This window comes from Pelecanus crispus, chromosome 7, assembly GCF_030463565.1.
Source record: "Pelecanus crispus isolate bPelCri1 chromosome 7, bPelCri1.pri, whole genome shotgun sequence".
Taxonomy (NCBI): Eukaryota; Metazoa; Chordata; class Aves; order Pelecaniformes; family Pelecanidae; genus Pelecanus; species Pelecanus crispus.
Genome location: NC_134649.1, coordinates 32,699,113 through 32,722,048, shown reverse-complemented (window position 1 = coordinate 32,722,048; position 22,936 = coordinate 32,699,113). Strand labels below are relative to the sequence as shown.

The following is a 22,936-nucleotide window of genomic DNA, read 5'->3' as shown; positions in this document are numbered from 1 at the left end:
GCTGCCGGGCTCTGCCGCTGGGTGCCGGCGGCCCCCCTCCCTCCCCAGGGCAGTGGGACCCCAATGGGGATGGGGGCCCACGCTCGCCCACCAGCCCGGTGCCTCGCTCTGCTTTAAGCAGGGGGTCACAGCCCAACAGGGTTTGGGGTGCCTGTCAGGGACGCCCCGGCAGAGGGGCAGCGGATGCGGGGTTCAGCTTGCAGGGGCGAGTCAGGTTAGGGGGTGCGTGGGGGGGTGCAACAGGACATCCTGGGGCCACCAGGCCCTCCGGCGGGCACCGCCACCCCCTCGCCCTCCCACCGGCCCCGGGTGCATTGCAGGGCACAGCCAGAGGTTGGACTGTTGCTCTCCGAGGGCTGTAGGCAGGGGCTGGGTACAAGCCGATGAGAGGAAGAGGAGGAGGAAGAGGAGAGGGGTACAAAACACTCGTACTTGGTCCATCAGCATTGCCATCGCAGGGGCGCCGGGAGGAGGCAACTCAAAGCTGATAGAACAGGGCTGAGGGTGACACTTCCACCTCCCCACTGTCCTGCCCACCTGGCCCCGTCCCCCCTGTTCCCGCCCTGCACTGCTGTGCTCCCCACAGCCGTCCCCCGGCCCGTGCCGGGGAGTGGGTGCTGCCGGGCAGGCTGCCGGCGGGTGCTGCGTGTGGGGTGCCGTGCGGGAGGGAGCATGGCGGTGGGTCCCCCAGGGACCATGCATGCCGGGGCGTCCCCTGGCCCACTGTGCACAGGAGCCGTGGGTCTGGCCCCATGGGGCCCCTCCTGCTCCGGCAAGCGGCCGGGCATCATGGGGATGTGGGCCAAATCCTGTCCTGGGTGACATCCCACTCCACTGCAGGGGGGCAAACTGGCCCCGGCACCCCCCTGCCTGTCTTGGTGGGACTTTGGGCTCAAACTTGGCTGCTCCTGGAGGGCACGGACAGCACCAGGACGCTGCGGCTGCCAGCGGCTTTGTGCTACGCTGGGCCCCGGGGCAGCGGGGCCAGCCACCGAACAACCATGGGAGCAGGCAGCGCAGCACCCTGGGGCTCAGCCACCCCACATGCCCGCGGGGCCAGGCTCGCCGTCCTCTATGCAGTGGGGTGGCATCGCCCCGGGGTGGTCCCATCCCCAACTCCACTGAGGGTTTCTGCTTGGGGGCCTTCCCCAAAAAAGCCTGTCCCAGACAGCGAGGGCGGTGGAGGGTTGGGCCCCCCACCTGCCCTCCGTCCCCGCCACCTTTGGGCACCCACCCCGCAGCCCCCCGCTCCCTGCACAGCCCTATCCCTTTCAGGTTGAGTTGTCTTGGGGAGGAGGAAGCAGAGGAGCCAGGACGGGGGGAGAAGGAGCTGGAGGAGGCGAGCGGGGGGGGAGAGGAGCAAGAAGAAGAGGGGGGAGGAAGAGCAGGGTACCAAACTAGCTACGAAAAACCTCGTGGATTGAAAACGGCAGTGTTTCATACCAGATCGGGTCTTGAACGATATTGAACCAGGTTTGGGAGCGATGTGCAGGGAGGGAGTGGGGGATTGTCGTGACAAAGCTCTCATGGACAGAACAAGACATGTTGCTTTCAAATAAAGGGGGAACTGGAGGAGAGGAGGAGGAGGAGGAGGAGGAGGAAGAGGGAGGAAGGGCGAGTCAGTGGCGGTTTGCAGGTTCGGCGTGGCAAACGGGCAGGGAGATGGGCAAGCAGGGGGGCTGGGGGGGACTGGACACGGGGCAGGGGACGGGGTGGTGAAGGTGAGTGGTCTGAGACTGAAAATACTTGCCCTTCATTTTGATGTTTGGTACTGTGTGAATCCACCATAGAGAGAAAGCAAGAAAAACAACAAACAAAAAAACAACAAACAAAAAAAAAGGGGGTTGGGTGGAAAGGGGGAAGGGGGGCACAAACAATATTTTATTCAATCGCCGTTTGAATAAAAATATTGTGTATCATAATCATACCAAAAGGAAACCTCTTGCAAAAAACGACATGAAAAAACAAAAAAAGAAAGAAAAACCCGGTAACGGAAGGAAAAGAAAAGGCCACGGTGAAATAAGTATAAAAAAAAATGCAAATATATAACTAGAGAAATATATATATATATATTCAATACTCCAAAGGAAAATGAGAGTCAGTAGCAAACAGTTGCAACAGTCTTGATATCGAAATGTCCTCACTGAGTTGGGGGGCATGCACGGCACGGCGGGCAGAGCCGGGGAGGATGGGGGGTTCCCCCCTCCCAGGGACGGGGACAACCTGACCTCATCCCCGCAGGGACGTGGGGCTCCTGCCGATGGATGGAGGGGGTGGCAGGGGCCGGATCTGGAGTGGGGCTGGGGTCGAGCCGCCGGGGCGGCCGAGGGGGAGAAACAGGGGGAACCGGTGGGGAGAGGGGAAGTGTCCGGTTCTCCCACGGGGGAGAGGGTCCCTGGGAGCAGCGTGGACCTGTGGTGGGAAAAAGGCTTGGGGGTCAGGGGAGAGAGAAAGAGAGAGAAAGGGGGGGCCAGGCTAACACACACATACACAGATTAATTCCAAACGGAAATTGAAACCAACCGAAACTGAACTCATAAAAAGAAGAATAAATGGCTTAAACCAAAACCAAAGAATCGTAATAAACCAAAGGAAATTAAAGAGATCCATGCAAACTTTCCCAGGCTCGCAAATTAACTGGCTGCTACAGCATCATCCCTTGTCCCCAGGAGGCGAACAGGCAGCAATGCAGCCCCTGCCTGCGCCGGGCAGCACCTGCCTGCCGCCTGGGGCTTGGGTTTTGGGGTGCAAAAGCTTAAGGACCAAACCCTGGCACCCCGGGGCACCCCAGGCAGGCAGCTCACTTTCCCTCTGTGCGTTCATCTCTACTCACGCCTCTTTTTTTTTTTTTTTTTTTTTTCTCCTCTCATAGTGATCCCTATCTCTTTTTGCAATTTTTTTGCTTCGTGTTTCTCCCCCTCAACAGCCACGGGCCGGCGTGGGGGCGAGCAGGAGTGCGAGAGGGTGGCGGGGAAAGCCAGGGGCTACTTACACTTCACTTGCAGGATCTGGTCGCTGAGGTTGGCCTGGATGTAGTAGGTGCTGTAGGGAGGCAGAACCAGCCCCAAGCTGTGGAAGGGGAGAGCAGGCAGGTGGTGTGAGGCTTTACACCCACCCAGAGCCCTTGGCCAGCCCCCAGCTCCTGCCTGGCACCCCTTGGCAGCACCCAGCCCTGGCTGAGGGCAGGCAGCAGCCCTGCCAGCCTCCTACACACCCCGCTGCATCCTTCTCTCCAGGGACTGCACCCAGCGCTGTCCTGGGGGCACCCAGGGTCATCCTGGGGCACCCAGGGTCATCCTGGTGGCATCCAGGGCTCTCCCCAAAGGACCCAGGGCCATCCCTGGAGCACCCAGGGCCACCCTCAGAGCACCTAGGGTCATCCAGGTGGCACCCAGGGCCACCCTTGGAGCATACAGGGCCATTCTGGTGGCACCCAGGGTCATCCCCAGTGCACCTACTGCCATCCTGGGGTACCCAGGTTTGTCCCCAGAACACCCGGGGTCATCCTGGGTTGCATATGGCCACCCTGGTGGCACCCAGGGTTGTCCCCAGGGCACCCAGGGCCACCCCTGATCACCTAGGGCCATCCTGGGGGCACCCAGGGCCACCCCCGATCACCTAGGGCCATCCTGGGGGCACCCAGGGCCATCCTGGGGGCACCCCTGAGCACAGGAGGTGGCAAGCCTATTCAGCCAGGGCTGAGAAGGACAGGACATGCCTGCCCGGGAACCAAGGGACATGACATCCCCATAAGGGAGGAAGGCAGGAAGAGACACAGCCCTCGAAAGAAGGGACAAAACCTTCCCAGCGAGGAGAGACCGAAGACAACTATTACACAGGCAGGGGCTACTGGTGAGCCAGGAAGGAGAGGGATCCACCAGCCAGGAGTCTGGCACGCAGGGGGTGGGTTAGGGGTGGGAAAGGAGGTGGCAGGAGGTGGTGCCGGGGCTGCTGAACCCCGGGGCATGCTGCCAGAGGGAGCTGGGTTCCTGGGTGCTGGCTGCAGCAGCCGGTGGTCTTCGGTGCTGGTGTTTGTGCCAGGTGCTGCCTGGGATAAGCGAGCACTGGCGAGTGAGGGCCACATTCCTGACTCATAAGATGTCACACCTGCACCTGAGCTACCGGGACCTGGACTTGTCCCCCAAGCCACCCCTCCTGCCTGCGCCTGGCAGCACAGACTGGGCACCCCAGCAAGCATGGCAGAGGCGGTGGCTCACCAGCACAGAGGGCAAAGGTGGTGCCCCCCCAAACCATAGGCGCAAGAGGAGGGTGGTGACTTTTTTCTGTTCGGTGCTGGTGGCACCCTGTGCTGATGGTGCCCCAGGGAACCCCAGGGAACATCCCTGCTGCGGTGGGGAGCCACGGGAGTGCAGGGCCCCCGGCAGCACCTTTCGCCCTGCAGATCAACCCACAGCCCCAGCCGTGCCACCCTGTGTCATTGTCCCCTCCTCAGAGAGCTGCTTGGCTCCGGACGGGTGCCATGGTGGGGGACAGGACCAGGGCTGTGTGGGGGACACATGGCAGCGCCGGGAGGTGGCTGTGACCCTTGCCAGCCCCTCCCGAGCTTGATGGCGAGGAGGAGGAGGGTACGGCGGGCAGCAGGGGGACCACATGGCTCCTCACAGGACGAAGGCAGCATGACTTGGATAGCATGCATGTGACAATGCCAGGGTCTCTTTTACACATCTGCTGGTCCAAACTGGTGTAAACTGAGAGATACATGCAGAGGGGACCCTCTGAGGCCACTGCCTGTGCTGCAGGGTGGGCATGCGTCACTGTCACCCACCCTGGAGCAGGCAGGGACCTGCACGAGCCCTCGGCTGTGCAGGCAGGCGGTGGCAGGGGCGTCCCCTTGTCCAGCACCTTGCATGCCAGCCCTGCAGTGCTGGTCCCTGGGGACTGTGGACCAGCTCAGCATTGCTGAACACTGGCAGGCAGCGCTTTGGGAGTGCCCTCTAGAGCGTCACTGGCTGTGCGCAATGATGTGATGGCACATTTGCAACCCCGCAGCCCATGGGACACATTCTTGGTGGCCTTGGGGACCTCCTGAGCTGCAGGCACAAGACCACAGCCCTGTGCTGGTGCGGGTCTGGCCAACGCTGGGCGAGCGCCAGCGTGCCGGCAGTGCTGCTCACCTGTAGTTGGTGCTTTTGATGGGGGCCCACGTGTAGGTCCTGAACACCTCATCGATGTATTGCTGCGGGTCAGAGGGAGCCAGTCAGACCTCTGCAGTGCCAAGACCCTGCTGGCGCGGTGACACAGGATCCCAGCTCCAAGCCCAGTGCCAGACACAGCCCCTCACTCCCCGCTGCCAGGGCTGGGCGCTCAGCACGGCGGTAGTGTTGGCCGTGACCCCTTCCCCTGCAGTGTTACCTCGTCCAGGGACTTGATGAGGGTCTTGATGAACCTCTGCCCGTCATTCCCATCAATCATGCTTCTCCGGATCTGGGGGACATGGAGGAGGCAACTGAGGGCCACAGAGCCCGGCCACATGCCTGTGGGCACCCACCCCAGTGGGGTGGCACTGGGGACCCACGGGGTGCAGGGATGAGGGGTGAGCAGCCTCGGGGGGCTCATCATGCTGGCTCTCAGGGGACAGTGACCCAGCTCCTGTCCCCACCATGGCCCCGTGGGAGCTGTGCCAGGGCCCTTAGGATGAGGTGCTCCCCAAGGCAGGCTGGAAGGGCTGAGTACACTTTGCAACTGCAGATCAGGGGGGCCAGCCTGTACCCCAAAAGCTGCCCCTAGGTCTGCCCACCTCCTCCTTGTTCTCGTCCTCCAGCTCAGCGTCCAGGAAGTCCAGCGTCACCGGCTCACGGAAATTGATGATCTGCAGGCAGAAAGGGAGAGCCAGGGAAAGGCTCAGGGCTCCCGCAGCTGCCGCTGAGTCCAGACAAACTCATCACAATTCCTGCAATTAGCTCCTAACAACCCCAGGAAGCCGTGTGTCCCACAGGGCCTGGCTAACCCCCGCTGCTGCCGCCCCGACGGGCCCCTCCTCACCTGGGGCTGCAGGTTGGGGTGCAGCAGGACGTAGCCGTTCAGGTCGATGGCGAAGACGTAACCATTTGCCCCCAGCTGCAGAAGGACAGGAGGAGGGATGAGGCCAGCCAGCCAGCTCTGTGACATGCCGTGCCGTGCTGGTGTGATCACCCTCACCTCTGCAGGCAGAGCTTGCCCCACGCCACCCACGGGGCTCAGCCTTATATATCCATCTATTTCTATCCTCAGGCCAACACCATCTCTCGCCCCAGCTCTGGATTTTGCCTGCTGCCCCTTTCCCCAGGCTGGTAAGGTTTATTCCCCACTGACCCTGCAAGGGTTTCGGCTCTGCTCTGGGTCCCAGAGCATCACCCAGCTCTGATCCCTGCTGGCCTGCCTGCCCTGGTCCCTGCCTGCAATCATGGCTTCTGCATCCTGCTTCCACCAGCGCTGCTGGAGGTGCTATGGGGTCCTGGGGCAGAGGCAGCTTGGGGCTCCACACAGCGGGCTCCCACACCGTGCTCAGGCAGCACAGGGCAGGGACAGAGAGGAAGGGGCCCCCACGCACGTTGTATCGTGGTGTCAGCCTCTTGATGTCGTTGAGAGCCACGTCGATCCCCATCACGCCCAGGATGAGCTGGTTCTGGAAGGAAGCACAGGGAGGAGGCGGGTGGGAGCAGGGCTGTCACCTGCCACGGCCAGCACAGGGGTGGGGAAACAGCGGGATGGACCTCTTCTCCCTCCGGCGACGCATGGGTCAGATCCAGACACCGCAGGGTGGGTGGGTGGGACGTGCCATCCCCCCAGCAGCCCTCCATGGGACACTACACCCCCCAGGGACTTGCAGCTGCCAGCTGTCCCCATTGAACTGGGAGAGCTAGCCAAGGCCATTTCAGGTCTGGGGGATGGCAGTCACCCCTGGTCTCATCCCAGGGAGAGGGTGCAGAGCAGGCAGCACCCCAGGGGTGCCAGTGTCCCCTCCGCAGACATGCACCTAGCGTCGGGGCACCCTCCCCACCCTGCTGCAGCCCCATACCCGGGGGTCCTGGTGCAGCCAGGGTGGTGGCAGCCACAGTCTCCTACCTTCCTGTCACTGCTGTCTTCCGTCAGGTTGAACACCGGCAGCGTGCCCGTCACCACGAGGCCCAGCCCCTGCACAAGCACAGAAGGGTGTCCCATGGCCCCTCACTGGCCCCAGGACCCAGAGCTGGGGCGGCAGCCAGCAGAGTGGGGTTACCCCCCTGGCAAGGGAGATGGGGGCATCTGCTGTGCGGGACCCTGGGGCTGGTGTCCCCACCTGCACCCCAGGCCTGTGTGGGACCCTGGGACTGGGCATCCCCACCCACACCCTAGGGCTGTGTGGGACCCCGGGGCCAGTGTCCCTACCCGCACCCCGGGGCTGGGGGTCCCTACCAGGGCATCCTGGTAGACGTTGGTCCACTGAACCTGCTTGGCTCGGTTCCCGGCCAGGACCATGGGTCTGCCCAGCACATCCAGGTACTCCTACAGGGACACAGGGTGGGGGAAAGCATGACATGGGAGCCGGGTGCCTCCCTGCTCCGACCTGGTGACACCCCTGTCCCCATGCCCACCCCAAGGCTTATTAATAGGGTGCTTGGTGCTGGCCCCCAGCAGCAGGCTGAGCTAAGGGAGGGGGCTTGGCAGCTACCAAACCTGAGGGTAATGGCCCCAGCCGGGAGCTGAATGGGGCTGTCGAGTTGCAAACAAGGCGCTGCTCGCCATCAGCCGTGCACAGGCAGGGCAGGGGTTCCCCAGGCAGCATGGGCCAGAGCCTCCCTTCCGGCTCTCAGCCATCCCTGGGGCATCACGCCTGGACCATGTCACTGCTGTCTCCCCAGCTGCCACTGCCAGCCTTTTGGGATCCACTCCTGGGGCAGGTTTCCTTTATCCTGGCTCACCTTGCCAAGGCAAACCTCTGGGCTGGGGGGCAGCCCCTGTGCCACAATGCCAGCCCTGCACCAAGGGGCTGCCTGGTTCGGGGACCCCCCCATCACCTGCCCACCATGGCACCTCACATGCATCCGATAAAGAAAAGGGGCAGGGGGACAGGGTGTGGGGCTAAGCCACCCGGCTCTGCTGGGGGTGGCCCTGCCTGCGCTTGCTCCCTGCCTGCGCTTGCTCCCTGCCTGCGCTTGGCTCTGCTCTGCGCTGATTAACGCCTCATGTTTCATAATTAGTCGCTCAAAAGGCAGCAGGTCCATGGGGAGCTGCTGAAGATGAATTACTTATTTCAATAGCGCGAGGCCTGGCCGAGGGCTCGGCTCAGCTCGCTGGCTTGCTGCCACGCTCGCTGCCAGCCTTTGGGCTCTCTGCAGCAGGGCTGGGGCCGCCTGAGCGCACCCCCAGGCCGGGCACCCCTGGGAGGGCAGCTCTGCCTGCCTGCCCGCATCCTGCCTGCCAGCGCCCTGCCATACCTGCGTGTTGATGCGGATGGCGCCGATGGAGGGGATTTCGAAGTAGTAACCTTGGAAATGAAAGAGAAAGGCAGCTGGAGAGCCGGCTGTCTGCCAGTCTAGCTGTCCTGCTGTCTGTCCTGCTGTCCAGCCCTCCAGGGTTGCAGCCAGCGCCTTGCTGGCAGCGGCAATGCACCAGAGCACTAGTGCCAGCCCCCATGCAAGGGTTGAGCCCAGTGCCCTGCAGCCTCCTGCGCCAGCTGGGTGCCAGCCCCGCTCACCTTTGTTGGCGCAGGCCATCCACTGCAGCGGGGTCACATCGTAGTTGTGCTGCCCGACGGAGAAGGTGAAGACCCGCACCTGCAGCGGAGCACAGCGATGAGGACTGTCCGCTGGGCACCCCAGTCTTCCACACTTGGGTGCTCCTGGCTGATGGCAACCTCCCTGGGGACAGTGTGGCATTGCCCCCTGCCATGCAGACCATGCTGCCTGTGGCCAAGTGCAGGAGGGCAGAAGGCTCCTGCAAATGCTGGCTGTGCTGGCAGGCAGGGAGAGCGCCCCTCTCTCTGTCCCCCATCAGCCAAAGCCACCTACCCCGGCGGGACTGGAGGTCCTCGTGCTGGGGCATCGCTGCACAGCAAGGGGTCTGTGCTCTCCGAGAGTCCTGCATGGCCCAAGATCCCCCCCACCCCATGGGTCTCTAGGTCCTGGGGAGCTGGGTGGTGATGGGGACCCTCCTGCCTGCAAGCAGCCCTGTCCCCCCTTACCTGGGGTGTGCTCCTCCCAGGGCAGGCTCTTGGGGGGGAGCATCTCCCATCTCCCCCCTGGCAGCCTGCGGGGCACCTGGCCCTGTGCCTCCTGCATGCCAAGGTGGGAGCTGGCTATAAACAGCACCATCGTGTCAGCTGCCCCATTACCAGGGCAGCGTCTTGGCACAGGAGCAGGCTGTGGGGGAGAGGGGATGGTGACACTGCTCGCGGCAAATGAGGCAGAAGCCACAATGGAGCTGCAGCAGCTGTCTCCCTCCCCGGCGAACGGCCCCAGCCTGGCACACGGCCCCACAGCCCCTCACCGTCTTATTGGGCCAGTTGTACTTCTCAAAGACGTCCTGCACCCGGTCCTCGCCGCCATCCGTGAACATCATGATCATCTTGTTGCAGTTGGCACGTGTGATGTTGGACTATGGGGCAGAGAGACGGTGCCTGAGGCCGGACCCAGAGCAAGCGGTGCCGGGCGCAGGGCTGGATGTGGCAAGGAGGGCTGGCTCCAACCCATCTCTTTTCCTGGCCTGTTTCTCCAGGGTGAGGGTGGCTGGAGTAAACGGGCAGGAGGAGGGACACTGTCTGCTTGGAAATGATGTTGTGGCTATTGCTGCTCAGCACCTAATAGCACCATTCATCTTTATTTTGCCTCTGGCATGGTGTCTGGCTGGATCCAGCCCCCTCTGCCCAGCCCTGCTAACTTCTAATAACCCAGAGGGGCAGCAGCTCCAGCAAAACCTCAGCTACCGTGTGCCGGGGGGTGGGATGTCCCTGCCAGCATTGCAAAAGGGGACAAGGAGCCCTTTGCACACTGAAGCCCCAGGTGTGGAGCAGCAGCCGGATGCTCGGAGCTCTCCCACTGCCCCCAGCACCCATGGGTGCACTCTGACCCCCCAGTCTGTAGCCTGGCCCCCAGCTTACATTCTGCAGCTGGTCGAAGGCGTACTCAAAGCCAGCCTTGTAGTCGGTCGTGCCCTTGGCCACCATCCCCTGCACATCCTCCTTGAAGACCTTCTTGTTCCGGATGTTGGCCTGCACCAGGTGCTTGAAGCACGACACCGGCTTTGCCTTCTCGTTGAACTGGGAGGCAAAAGGGAGGGGAGCGGGTCGCAGGAAGGGGACTGGAACCCAAAGGCAGCCACCGGGGGACACAGACCACCCACCACGCTCAGCTCGCATGGGCGGTGGGTAGCTGGAGCATCCCATGTCCCACATCCTGGGGATGGCTGTTGCTGTGATTGGGGCTCAGCTTGGGCCAAGTCCAGCACTGAGATGCCCGGCATGGGTGCCCGCAGCGGGTGCTGCCAGTGCAGGGCTCACCTGTACCCTCACTTCTGCAGGACCCCCAGGCTCGTGCAAGCAGGCATGCTGCGCCGTGCTGTGCCGTGCCGGCAGCAGGAGCAGGTGCTGCCTCTCGCTTATGGCTTCATTTGCTGGCAATAGGGCCCATTCATTAGGGGAGCAGCGATCCAGCTAACGGAGCCAGGCCAGACACGTTAATTAGCGCCAGCATGCTTGCGGCCAGACAGGGGAGGGCCAGCATGGGCTGGGCGCCCAGCAATGCACAGATGCGGTGGCATGGCCATAGTGCTGCGTGAGGTCACAGGCTGGTGACATTGCCATGGGGGGCATGATGTCACTGACTGGTGACAGACAGGAGGTGGCTGGTTGGGATTGCCCCAGAAGCATCTCTGCCAAACGCCTCATGATGGGGCAGCATTCGTTTGCCACCAGGTACAGCCAAGCCCTGAGCAGCCATTTCCTTGCTTATGTGCAGGTGGGTAGTTAAGAAGAAAAAAAACATGGCATTTATCTCTCTGCAGAGCCCCTGGCCAGGTGGGTCTGGGGGCAAAAGGCTCCCACAGTGGAGAGCTGGGAGCTTCCTGGGGGGCACAGCCCTCCCACCCACCCCACGGCACTCACCGAGGCCACGTTGACATAGTCATCATCTGAGAGGGTGTCCAGCATCTCATAGACTGAGGTCTTCATCAGCTTGAGGGTGAGGCCGCTCACGCTGCCGCTCCTGGCAGGAGAGAGGGGTGCTGGGGGCTCAGCAGCGAGGGGGCACGGGGCTCCCTGCCAGTGCTGTCCCACACAGCTTCCCTGGGGCCACCGGCACCCTGGTGAGCTGTGCCACCGTCCTGGCCTGGCTCAGCCCGGCCACGATCCCACCTGTGTACTCACACATCCACGATGATGACCATGTCCTTCGGGGAGGAGGCACCTTGGATGTACCTGCGGGGCGCAGAGGGCGGTCAGTGGGGGTCGACTCATTTTGGGGGGGGACCCCGACCCTGCTGGGTGCAGCCCAAGAACAAAGCTCTGCCAGGGCACGGGCAGCCAGAGAGCCGTGCCGAGAGTGCCCGCACACCCACGGCTGCAGTGACCCCGTGGTGAGGAGCAGGGAAAAGGTGGCAGTGGGCGAGTGGAGGCGAGGATGCGGCACGGCGCAGCACAGCAGACCGCCAGCGACCCGCCGCTCGGTACCGTATCAGCCTAATGAGCTCTAAATGCTAAACTCTTCCATCATCATAGGCCCTTTTCTGTGTGCTGATTATGCTGACACACACATCCATATTAAGATGCTATTTACCCCCTGGTAGCTTCAAAGGCCAGGCTGATTAGGTTATTTTTAGCTACGAGGAGGAAAAATAATACTACGTAAATCCTCCCCCTTGAAAACAATTAGGGAACCCTTCCTCACCCCTCGAAGCACCCAGTCCTGCTCACAGCCCTGCTGTGCTGTCCTGCGTGGGAGGGGGCCGGCGCAGTGCTTAGCACCCATCCCAGCCATGGCCAGGCACAGCCCAGCCTCCCCGTCCCATTGCGTAGGGCCTGATCCTGCCATGGCTGAAGTCCAAGGGAGCCTCATTATTGGCTTGATCAGGATCAGGCCTGATGCAAATTAATTAGTGTGTTATTAGTATCAATTACTCACCATTACTGGGGAGGACTGGGGAAGGGGCAGGCTCTGATTGCTAATCCCAGGTCCTGATGTTCCCTAATTACAAGTGATTACCCAGGCGGGATGTGGGATGTGGGACACTGGCAGGTGGGGCCCTCCTGGCGTGGGTACCACATCCCCCCCGCACCCCCTGTCATGCTGGGGTGCAGATCAGGCAGGCAGCTGCCCGTGGGCTTCCTCTTGGCCAGCGGGGGCCGGGGGGCTCGGCGCCTGCCCCGCTCCCTGGGGCTGGGCTGCCGGCGCGGCACGCAGCCCAACTAAGATGCTGCCTGTAATGGGTTGTGGCAGCGCATCCATCTCTGGCTGCCCTGCTCAGATGAATACCCTGGGCTCGGCGGGAGAAGGCTGTGGTTAATAGTGCCATTCATCAAGGGAGGGGAAGGCAGGCGAGCGGCGCTGGAGGCCCTGCCGAGGCTGCAGGCAGGAGCATGGACCCTGCCAGGCCCAGCAGCAGAGCAGCGAGGGCTGTGTGCTGCACCGGACCCTGGTGCGAGGGCAGGAGAGGACCCCAAAGGGGTGTCCCCGGGGGTGTGCTGCCCCCCAGCATGAAGGGTGCTGCTGCTCCTCCATGGCTGGGTGGGTGAGCACATGGCCAGCCTGGCTAGCGGGCAGGCAGCTGGGCTAGCTGGGCTCAGTAGCCCCACACACATCAGCAGCCCCCCTGAAACAGCCTGCCAGTCCCCCCCTGCCAATAACCCGTACGGACGCCCTGGTGCAGAACAGTTAATAATTAATGTGGCGCAATCAAAGACAATTAACCATAGTAGCAGGGCCATTAATTTTCTGACAAGGAGAGGGGGCAGCTCCCAGTGCAGGCAGGGGGATGGGCAGGGGGTGCTCCCCCAGAATACAGGGCTCCCTGGGCACATGCTGGAGACCTGTGCCTGCTTTTCTCTCCATGCCCTCATTTTTAGGCAGCAACTGTGGGCACGATGGGGCTGCAGCTCCCCCAGCCCTGTGGGCTGCATGATAATTAGCACTGCCAAGCTGGCACCTCTACCTGGGCTAAGGGGAAGCGATTCAATCCTGCCTCACTCGGTGTGTGGCTAAATGGCTGCTTGCAGCTATCACTTAACCACAGCCTGGCGCTGCCTGCCTGTTTCTCTCTCCATCCTCCTGGCTCATGGTTTCCGAGAACTGGTTGTTTTTCCGTTTGGATGGGAATGCTGGCCGGGACTGAGCGCTGGCAGCCGCGGCTGCAGGCAGGAGCAGGGTGAGGGGCAGCTCTCCGCACTTGATCTGTATCCAAGGATTTATCGCTCCATCCCACTCTGCCTTCCTGGGAAGAGGGGAGGGGAGCAGAGTGGGAGCCGAGAGCCACAGCTTGGATGCCCCTGCCCATGTTACCGTGTCTGTTTGCCAATGACAACCATGTCTGAAATGAAAAGGGGAGGGAGCTGGCTGCTCCCAGCCAGGAAAGGCCGGCAAAGGGACCCCCTCCCCACCCGGCACCCCCTTACCAGGGCCGCCTGCGCACGTCGTAGAGGTCGATCTTATTGGGGGCTCTCCATGGAGTGGCTGCAGGGGGAAGGCAGGTGGTGAGCGAGGCGGGTCTGTCCCGGGGTGGGGGACAGGGGTACGGCAGGGGACAGCACAGAGGAACGCCCATGGCTGAGGAAGTGGCAGGCTCCAGCGGGGAGCTCACATCAATGGGCTTTGGCACAGTATGGGTACGTGTGCCAGGTGGCCCCCAGGGCCAGTGCCGGGAGATGCTCACCCGCATCTCACGGTGAGAAGGGCCCGGGCTGCCCTTGGCCAGCCCCCGCCACTGGCAACCGCCCCCCGCTGCCCCCGCCACGCACCGGGGGTAGTAGCGGGTGACGCCAGTGGCGCTGCCGAACACCTGCCAGAGCAGGGAGGGATCCTCCTTCCGGTTCTCGATGAAGACGTCCTCCAGCGCCTGCGTCCAGTTCAGCTCGTTGAGGATGACGGTGGCTGTGGGAGACAGAGCCAGGGGCGGGTGGGTGGGTGCGGGGGAGCAGCAGAGCCTGGGATGGGCTGGGGGGTGACAGGGACCATGCTGCCCCCATGATGTTGGCAGGGAGGGAGAGGCGGTGTGTGTCCCCTGCCCCTTCCCATGGAGGAGCCCACAAGGACTTTGCAGCCGCTCCCACGGACCCCTCACTCCCACAGGGCTCCAGCATCAGCCTGCTGTCCCTTGTCCCAAGAGACCGGAGCCACCCTTCAGGGCTCCTCTGAGCGCTCACCGTCCCTGTCCCCTGGCTCTGAGGCAGGGGACAGCCAGCTGCCATCTCACCCTCTTCTCAGCAAAACACCCCACTCCTCCTGCCACTGTGCCAGCCCTGCTCCCCGGGGGACAGCCACCAGCTGGGAAACCAAGGGGTTGTGTCCCCACAGGGCCACACAGAGCCTCCCAGGCTCTGCTCTGCATTCCTGACGGCCTCTGCACCTGACGCAAAAGCAATTAAGATGCCGGCAAACAGCGGTTTTAAATTATTCAGCTATTAAAGCAAAAGATAAGCAGCCGGCAGCCCCAGTCTGTTATTAATCAAGGGGGCTGGTGGAGCGCGGGGGGGGCCGGCATGGCAAGGCAGGTACGGCCGCTGGCTGGCCAGTGGGGAGGCTGCCTCGGGGACAGCGGGACCTCCTGGCGCTCACAGGGCCCTTCGGGGCACCCCAAACACTGTGGGTGCCCTGAGCCCTGGGCAGCCTTGGGGAACCCCCCAGCATCCCCCGGCAGCCCATGCTGGGTCACCCCAGGACCACGGTGTGGAGGAGCCAGCCGTGCCGCTGTGGGCAGAAGCGGGTGGCTGGGAGCACCCCAAGGCCAGGTGCTGCTCCCTCCTTGGGGACCCTCAATGCATTTTTGTGGTGCAAGAGCTCCCAGGAGTGGCCCCTCTCCTGGGTGTTGGGCAGAACAACCCGTGCAGTGCTACAGCAGAGCTGGCATGCATTTGAGGAGTATATTTAGCTCTCCTAAGGCTTCCTCCCACACTTGTCCCTCCGTGAAACACCGTCCTCACCTGTTCAAGTATTCGCCATGGCCCCAAGGCGCTGGCAGGATGTGGGCAGCTTTCACCCAGGGTGAATCCCAGATCCCTCCATCCCAGCACCACTGCTGAAGAAGACTTTTCCTTCCCTCAGGCAGCTGTGCCTTCAAACCGTGATTTACTCCATCCGTATCTCCCCAGCCATTTCTCAGTGCCGTGCCTGTGCACAGCACTATTATCTGGGCACTTAGGATGATTTCTTGTTTGGCTCTGTCACAGGACATGGTTTTTCCCAGGAGAAGGAGCTGCTAGCAGGCTGCCAGGCTCCTGCCAGCTGGGAGCAGCCCTGGGCAGTGCCATCAGCCCTGGCTGAGCACCGTGCTGCGCACCAACGTGTCCCTGACAGCCTCGGCAGTGCCTGCATCCCCAGCCCCTTGTGTCAGCCACACCAAGCTTGTGCCAAATGCAGCCCCTATATACCCTCCCTGCACACAAACTTAGACCCTATATCATCTCTGAGCATGAATGGAGCCCCTATATCCCCCCTGTGCACACATGTAGTCCCGTATCATCCCTGTGAACAAATGCAGCCCTTATACCCTCCCTGCACACAAACACAGCCCCTATAGCCTCCCTGTGCATGAAAGCTTCCCCTAGACCCTCCCTGTGAACATACACAGTTCCTATACCACCCCTGTACATGAATGTACATGAATGCAGACCCTATAACCATCCCTGCACATCACTGCAGTCCCTACACCACCCCTTGCACGTGGACACAGCTCCTATACCCCTCCCTATGCACAAACACAGCCCCTACACCCTCCGCATGCGCAGAGTGATGAGCTATTGCTCATCGGATGGGAGGCTGTGTCCATGGTCGGGATGTCCCCCTTGGTCAAGGCCAGAGCTGCCAGAACCCCCCATGACATCCCCATCCCTGTCCCCATCTCGTCCCTGTCCCCATCAGGGTGAGCCCAGCCCCGCCCCACCAGCGAGCGATTGCAGATTTAATTAAAAGCGGCACAGTAAATAAAACACATATAGGATGTAATTTGTGTGTGTAGTGAGGGGTGACGGTGGAGGGTGTCTCTGCAGTGGTTTAATTAGTGTGCCAGGCAGCGATAGCGCCTCTCCACCGGGTCCCACCGGGGAGATGCTCCCTGCCCGTGGCTCTGCAGGGACCGGCCATGCTCGCCGGTGTCCCCAGCAGGAGGGGGCACACAGGCGGCCCCATGCCTGCATCCCAAACCTGCTCTCTGGGGTACAGCGGCTGAGCACCCTGCCCTGCACCCAGGCTTTTCGGGGTACCCTGGTGTGGCCGGGCATGGTCTGAGCCCATGCACCACTGTGCCTTTGGCTGCGGCACCCTTCCCCTTCCTGGGACCCCCCAACGCCCCGTCCCCTCTCCAGCATTTCTCTTGGAGCGGCCGCAAGTCCCCAGAGCACGTTAGTCTCCAATTTGCTCTCGTCCCATGGCTGAGGGGGGTGATTTATGCGGCCGTGGCAGGGCCTCAGCCGCGGTGTCGCCAGTGAGCAGGGGTGAGGAGTAATGAATATTTCATCCCGCGCAGCCCACCCCGTTCGCCCGCCCCCCGCTCGCATGATGTGCTTCATTAGCTGCCTGGCCTGCGCTAGCTGGGTAATAAAACTAATTGCAAATTTCTAATCCACTGCTGCCGCCGCGGTGAAATTGTCACACTGATGTGGCTCTGAGCATGGCTGTGCCGGTAACGAGCCCGTGGACCGGGAAAGCGCCGCTCAGGACAGGAACGTGAGCTCAGCCCCATCACCGCTGTGACCACCTGGGAGCCCTTAGCAAGTGCCACTGAGACAAGGGGGGTGCGGGGACAGCGGTGCCCTCAGTGGTGCAGGGAGACGAGGGGTGCCCCCAACAGCAGGGGCTGGGCGCAGGATGCGGCCCGTGGGTGCTGGAGGGTGACCGCTGGCCGGGAGCAGTCCCCAGCTTGGTGCAGAGCAGCCGCTAGAGGGAAACGGAGACCGACTGTCACCATGTGCCACCGCGGCAGGGCGAGGCAGGAGAGAGCTCTGGAAGCTTGGGGACTGTGTACTGCCTGGCGGGGACTGAAAGCTGGCGTGGCACGTCTTATCCCACCCGTCCGTCCATCCGTCTGTCTGTCCACCCTGCCCTGCCCGCACCTGGGCCACCAACCCGGGCCCCCTTTCTGGAGCAGCCCGTGTCCTCCGGCAGCTGCAGGGGCACGGCCACGGGGCTGACACCTCCTGCACGCTCTTGGCAGTGGAAGCTGCCCCGGGGTTGGCATCGCACTGTCCTGCAATTGCCTTTGCTGCCTTCCTGCAGGATTTCAGCTGCTCCTCCTCCTTTCTCATAACCTCAGCCCCAAGCAGCCTGAAGCCAGTGAAGAAGCATCCCTGCTTCGCACTCTCCCACTGCCCAGCTCCTTCTCGCTCCCTCCTATGAGCAGGGAGTTGCCCTCTCCATAACTGCTCCTGCACAGAGCTGCTCCGTCCCTCTGATAGTCTCCAGCTCCCGCCTTGGACTCCAGCTCCTGCTTTGGACCTCCTTGAGCTTTGCTGAGCTCTTCTCCGGGGAGGATCACAGCCACATGGGCACAGCCGAGCTTTACCCTGTGCCATAATTACCTTTTCTCCTTTGCTCTCCATCCCTTCCTAATAATCCCTAACCCCCGATTTGCCTCTTTGGCCCATGCTAACATCTTGAGGGTCCCTGGGGAGGGACACATTGTCACCTCTGTCCTGACACGGTGACTCTGCCTCTGCTCAGTGCCCACCCGGATGGATGGGTGCCAGCCTGCCCCAGCACCACGACCCAGCTGTCACCAACCCCAAGGTGACGGTCCCCAGGGCTGCGGCACCCTGAGCAGGAGAGGTGGAGGCTGAGCCCAGCCTGGCAGCGCAGAGCAGAGTGGAGCGGGTGAGGAGGGGCACTCACAGCCTTTGTAGATGTCCGTGGGGATCTGCACAGCAGCGTACGAATAGTTAACCTTGGTCTTGAAGTTGGCATCGTCGGTGAACTCCAGCTTCAAGGAGTTGGACTTCTCCCTCTCAATCTCTTCTCCGTCGGGATCGTCCTGGGGAAGGAGCAGAGCACACGGGGTCACCCAGGGGTGCCAGCCCCAGACACATGCTGGGAACACTGCTGCCCAAAGCCCATCGCCAAACATCCCCCCGCAGAAACTGGCCATGCCAGCTCTTGTGCCGGATTTGGCCCGCAGCCTGTGCCAGCGCCGGAGGCACAGGGGAGCAGGTGCTGGGAGTGGGAGTGCACGAAGGTGAGCTCCGGTTACCCTGGCCTCTCCAGCTTTGGTAGCACAGCAGGTATTAAATCAGACACAAAAAAACCCCCCAAACCCAAACCAAAAAAGCCTTGAAAATCAATTAGCAGCAAAAGGCAACTATCAAAGAACAAATTAAAACGGAGTGCAGCTTAGCGCTCTGTCAATAAGCAATGCAAACAATATTTAATTATGGTGGAGAGACGGCAAATTCCCCACTGCTGGCGCTGGAGCGTGCTCCCTCGCCTTCCCAGCTCTCCTCTCTCTTCCCAGGGCCCTGCTGCCAGTACGGCACTGGGATAAAACCCCTCCGGCAAGGCAGGGCCGGGCTGAGCCGATGCAGGCAGGATGGCCAGTAGCTGCAGGCAGGGGGACAGGATCGGAGCTGAGGTGCAGGGCCATGTAGGGAAGCTGGAGAAAGGAGATGGCCTCGCTAGAGAGCTAGGGAAATCGCCTTCACCATCCCACTGGGAGCAAAGAAATCTGGGAGAAGGTGCTGGCTCCAGGCTGCCATGTCCCTGCCGCTAGTCCAGCAGCCAGGGAAGGCTGTATGCAGCTGGCTGTGAGACGCTTGGGGTCAGGAGGAGGAGGAGGATGATGCAGCATCTGCCCTTTGTGCCCCCAGAGCTACACGCCCGCTGAAGAGGGGCCAAGTGCAGAGCTGGCTGCCCCATCCACAGGCAGGGTCAGGCAACACAGGGGCAGGGACACGCCAAGCCCAAGCTGGGGCACAGGACGGCTCCAGCTGCCTTCCCATGGACCTGGCTGTAGGGGCGAAAGTGGAGGGATGTGCAGGAGAGCAGGAGCAGATCAGGCCACCAAGTCGCCTGGCGACGGAGTGAATTCCCCTCGAGAAGCAGCTCAGTGCCTCTTCCTTTGTGCCTCTCCCCGGAGTGAAGTGCCTATCTCGGCGCCCGTGTAAGGCCGTCTGATTGCAGTAGCAGAGATCAGCCCCGGAGAAACGACAGTGGACGTGACTGGAAGTGCGAGCAGCTCCAGGCAGGGCTCGTGCAGTGCCATGCTGAGGACGGCTACCTGGAGGGATGCCCCATACGGTCCTGTGGCAAAACACCCCCGCACCAGCAGGGACAAGGGGTAGGGGACAGTCCCATCCTGCTGTCCTCAATGGCCCAGCACGAGCAGCCCTCCCACCAGCAGGCTCCTCTTGACAAAACCCAGGGACAAAAGATCTGAATTTCTCATGGGAAAAGCTATATATTTAAAGGAAAATTATGCGTTTGGGAACTAAACTACGAAGCTTGTTTAACACCCATCCTGGCCTCCTCCCCCTTTCCCCTTCGCAGATGACGTGGAGAGATGCCACCTCCCCTGCGCCAGCTCCGGCCAGCCACCGAGGCGGTGACATTCCCCTGACATTGCTTAGGGGTGGCCAAACCATTCGCCACAGCTCGGGAGAATAACAGGATTGATATGCGAGGTTTGGGCTTTAATTCCAGCCGATGGATTGTGAGTGTAAACACGCCACTGAGCCAATCCCGGCGTTGGGGCTTCAGCCATCCAGAAAGATGCTGAACTCAATTACAGCTGCAGTAGCCAAGCGGGTGGCGGGAAGGGACCATCCCCGCCTCCCCTGAGCCATGTCGCCAAGATCGAAATCCAGATTATGCTCTCAATTTCAAGTAAATCCAGAGAAAAGGCACAAAACTGACTGCTGGAACCCCTGCAAAGCCGTGATGCCACAGCAGAGCTGGTACCCTGGCTATGTGCCGGGCATGGGCTATGCAGAGAGTGGATCCGGCCCCAAACGTGCCATCAATGTAGGGCTCAGGTCACTGGGGGAAAGCAGTTGCACACATAGTAGCTCATCCCTGCCAACCTCTCTGAGCACCAGACGGTGATTTAGAGGCCCCTGCTGAAAACAGGCTTTAGATGGGATAAAGCCGTGGCCCCAAGGGCACCTGCAGCACCAAAACCCCTGCTTTGACACTAAAACCCGTTTCCTGAGCCCAGCAAAGTCCTGGTAACACCTCCCCATCCCTCCCTATCTCAAATCGGCGGGCCACCCTGCTCCCATCCGCTGCCCCCCGCCACCGCCGGCAGCTGGGAAAATCCAACCCTCCCTATTTTCCCCATGCTGGCGTGGTTATTCCTCACTTCACCAGAGCTGGAACTACTGTATATAATTATCACTCCTCTGTTTATCATTATTCTGTTATATCACCCACTTCTGAGGGGCTAATTTGTATTCTGCCAGGTTCGGCGCTGTCTGGCTGCTCTCATTCATGTAGCTGTAAAGAGGCATATGTATAGATCCTGGAGACAAATATACAGCTATCTATACGTAGGACACTTCATGCATCACTGACACCTATACGGCAAACAGATCCGTGGAAAGAGCTGATGTTATCCAAGCTATGTTTATCCTTTATCCATAAATCTCCCGACCTCAGCCGAGTTATTCCTGTTTCAGCCAGGCTGAATCTGGCCCCTGAAAGGGGGTCATTTCCACACAGATGAAGGCAGGCAAAGGTGTCACCAGCCCAGGCAGGGATGGGAGCATCTTGGTGCTAGGCTAGGGCTACAAGGAGCCACCCTGGGAAGGGCAGAGGAAGAAATTCTGCATTAAATTTATATTAAAGCAAAGGAGAAGATGATTCAAGTTCTCCTGGATTTACACCAGTTTAACTGCAAGCATCTCGGCAGGCCCCCAGCCAGATTTTGCAGCATTTCTCATCATTACATTTCAAAAGAACTTGGAAACATCTATTTATCTGTTACAATATGTACAACGCAACACAAATAGATGCTACAGTTTGAATATATTATTTGCTACACACCATTAGAAATTGACTTCATGGCAATATATCAATATAATATGTATTTATTGCTTCAGCAAGAAGTCATCACGCACCAAGAGCTTTTGCCATCTTCAGTGCTTTAGCACCTGGGTTGCCAGTCACAACATTTTCTCTCAAGTCTCCCAAAATGACAAGACAGGGGGCAAAACCCAGAGATGCCCCAACACCCAGTGAGCACCAGTGGCACCACCCAACAGCTTTACTGGAGGCTACCACGCTCTCAGCAAGTACCTGCCCTCCATCACATCCAGGCTAGTGCTGGCTGAGAAGAGCCAGCCTGCCCATGGGCACAAGGGCTATCGGGGGGTCCCCACCAATGATGGTTTGAAGCTGCGGATCGAGCTGGGAATGTGACCTGGCACAGCAGCGATGCCTCGGCCAGGCAGCTCCCGCAGATGCAGACACCCCCGTTCACTGCTCATCTCCATGGGAACGAGCCATCACAGCTAATGATGACTGCTTAAATGGCAGCACCGATGACAAATGCAGGGCTGATCTGGCCAGCAGCGCAGGCGGCCGCTCTGGGATGCCAGCTGAGGTTTCGCAGCTCTGGACATGCCGGGTAGCCACAGTCTTCCTCCGTGGTGCTCCTGGTACCCTCGGCATCAGCAGAGCTCCTGCGAGCCACATCACCCTGACAGCATCCCTGCATCCCACGTCCTGCCCCTCACATGCCCGATCAAGAATATATCGCACCGAGAACCCAACACATCCTTTTAAATTTCCCAGGGGCACCCATCCATGTTAAGTCCGGAAAAGCCAGCACAATATTTGTATCAACATGCTGTGATTACTACTAATATTGAATATAAATGGGATGAGTGGCTTAATTCACCTGAAAGCCTCAAAACCTTTGTAAAGGTGGGGGGGGGGGGGGGGGGTCCATCGCTGTCCTTTGCAGGTCAGGGGAAATGAGTCCCAGGGCACGGAACCATTTGCCCCAGGTCACACGTGAAGCCAGGGACAAGAGTGGTGACAGCACGTACTCCTCTGCCTCCCGGGGCTCGGGGAGGGGGCACGCCTTCCTTCCCAGCAAAGCCCCCCGCTGCACCTGCACAGCACCCACCGGCAGCATCACCTTGCGGTGGGACCTGGGGGCTCCTCGGCAGAAGTGTTTTTTTCTTGTTGTTGCTAGAAAAATGCCATTTTTTTTTGCAAGAAAGGGTGAGCTCTCAGATCTGAACAGCACGCGTTCCCACTCCCCCTGCACAAGCTGTCCTGGGGGAGCCTGTCCCCACTTTCTGAGGCCAAAAGATTTTGAAACCACCCAAACAAAGCACTTCGCCCTATTTGGGGAGTCCGAGGAAATGTCAAAGCCCCTTTTTTTTCCCCAAATTCAGAAGGTTTTTTTTTCGCTTAACTGCAAACCCACCACTGCCCTGCACCAGCTCTCGGGGCAAGTGGGGCAGGCTGAGCAGAGGGGCTGAGCCCATCCCCTGGGTTGCAGTCCTGCCCTCTGCCCCTCCAGCAAGCTCCAAGGCACATGGCTGAGAAACTCCAAGCCCATACAAAAGGGCCTTTCTCCTTCTTAAATATCTCAGCTTTTCCTGAAATGCAGCAATTTAATGCCAGGGAGGGAGATGGTGTGTTCTCCAGCCACGTTCCTGCTTTTATAGCAGCCCAGGTTATAAATAACAATCAGCCTCTCCCGCCAGCCTGCTTCCCTATCCCCCTTTGCTTTTTTTAATCTTTGCCAAAGGTACTGTTTAGAGATCTTTCTAGACCATTTATTTTTAAATTACCAGCCAGAGGAGAGAAGAAGGGGA

At 60.6% G+C, this 22,936-nt stretch overlaps 1 protein-coding gene across 1 annotated transcript in view; it reads right to left on the bottom strand.

Moving 5' to 3' along the window:
* CACNA2D2 (calcium voltage-gated channel auxiliary subunit alpha2delta 2) overlaps positions 1-22,936 on the bottom strand; it is a 226,430-nt gene that overhangs the window by 7,556 nt on the left and 195,938 nt on the right. The window contains exons 6-23 of the mRNA XM_075714722.1: positions 18,009-18,147; positions 13,899-14,057; positions 13,583-13,640; positions 11,342-11,392; positions 11,081-11,180; positions 10,079-10,237; positions 9,469-9,576; positions 8,678-8,756; positions 8,418-8,467; positions 7,396-7,485; positions 7,066-7,134; positions 6,551-6,625; positions 6,004-6,078; positions 5,759-5,830; positions 5,374-5,445; positions 5,136-5,197; positions 2,993-3,069; positions 1,751-1,771 (exon numbers count right to left, since the gene is read on the bottom strand). Coding sequence (XP_075570837.1) covers positions 1,751-1,771; positions 2,993-3,069; positions 5,136-5,197; positions 5,374-5,445; positions 5,759-5,830; positions 6,004-6,078; positions 6,551-6,625; positions 7,066-7,134; positions 7,396-7,485; positions 8,418-8,467; positions 8,678-8,756; positions 9,469-9,576; positions 10,079-10,237; positions 11,081-11,180; positions 11,342-11,392; positions 13,583-13,640; positions 13,899-14,057; positions 18,009-18,147 — 1,516 coding nt within the window. The remainder of the gene's footprint in view (positions 1-1,750; positions 1,772-2,992; positions 3,070-5,135; positions 5,198-5,373; positions 5,446-5,758; positions 5,831-6,003; positions 6,079-6,550; positions 6,626-7,065; positions 7,135-7,395; positions 7,486-8,417; positions 8,468-8,677; positions 8,757-9,468; positions 9,577-10,078; positions 10,238-11,080; positions 11,181-11,341; positions 11,393-13,582; positions 13,641-13,898; positions 14,058-18,008; positions 18,148-22,936) is intronic.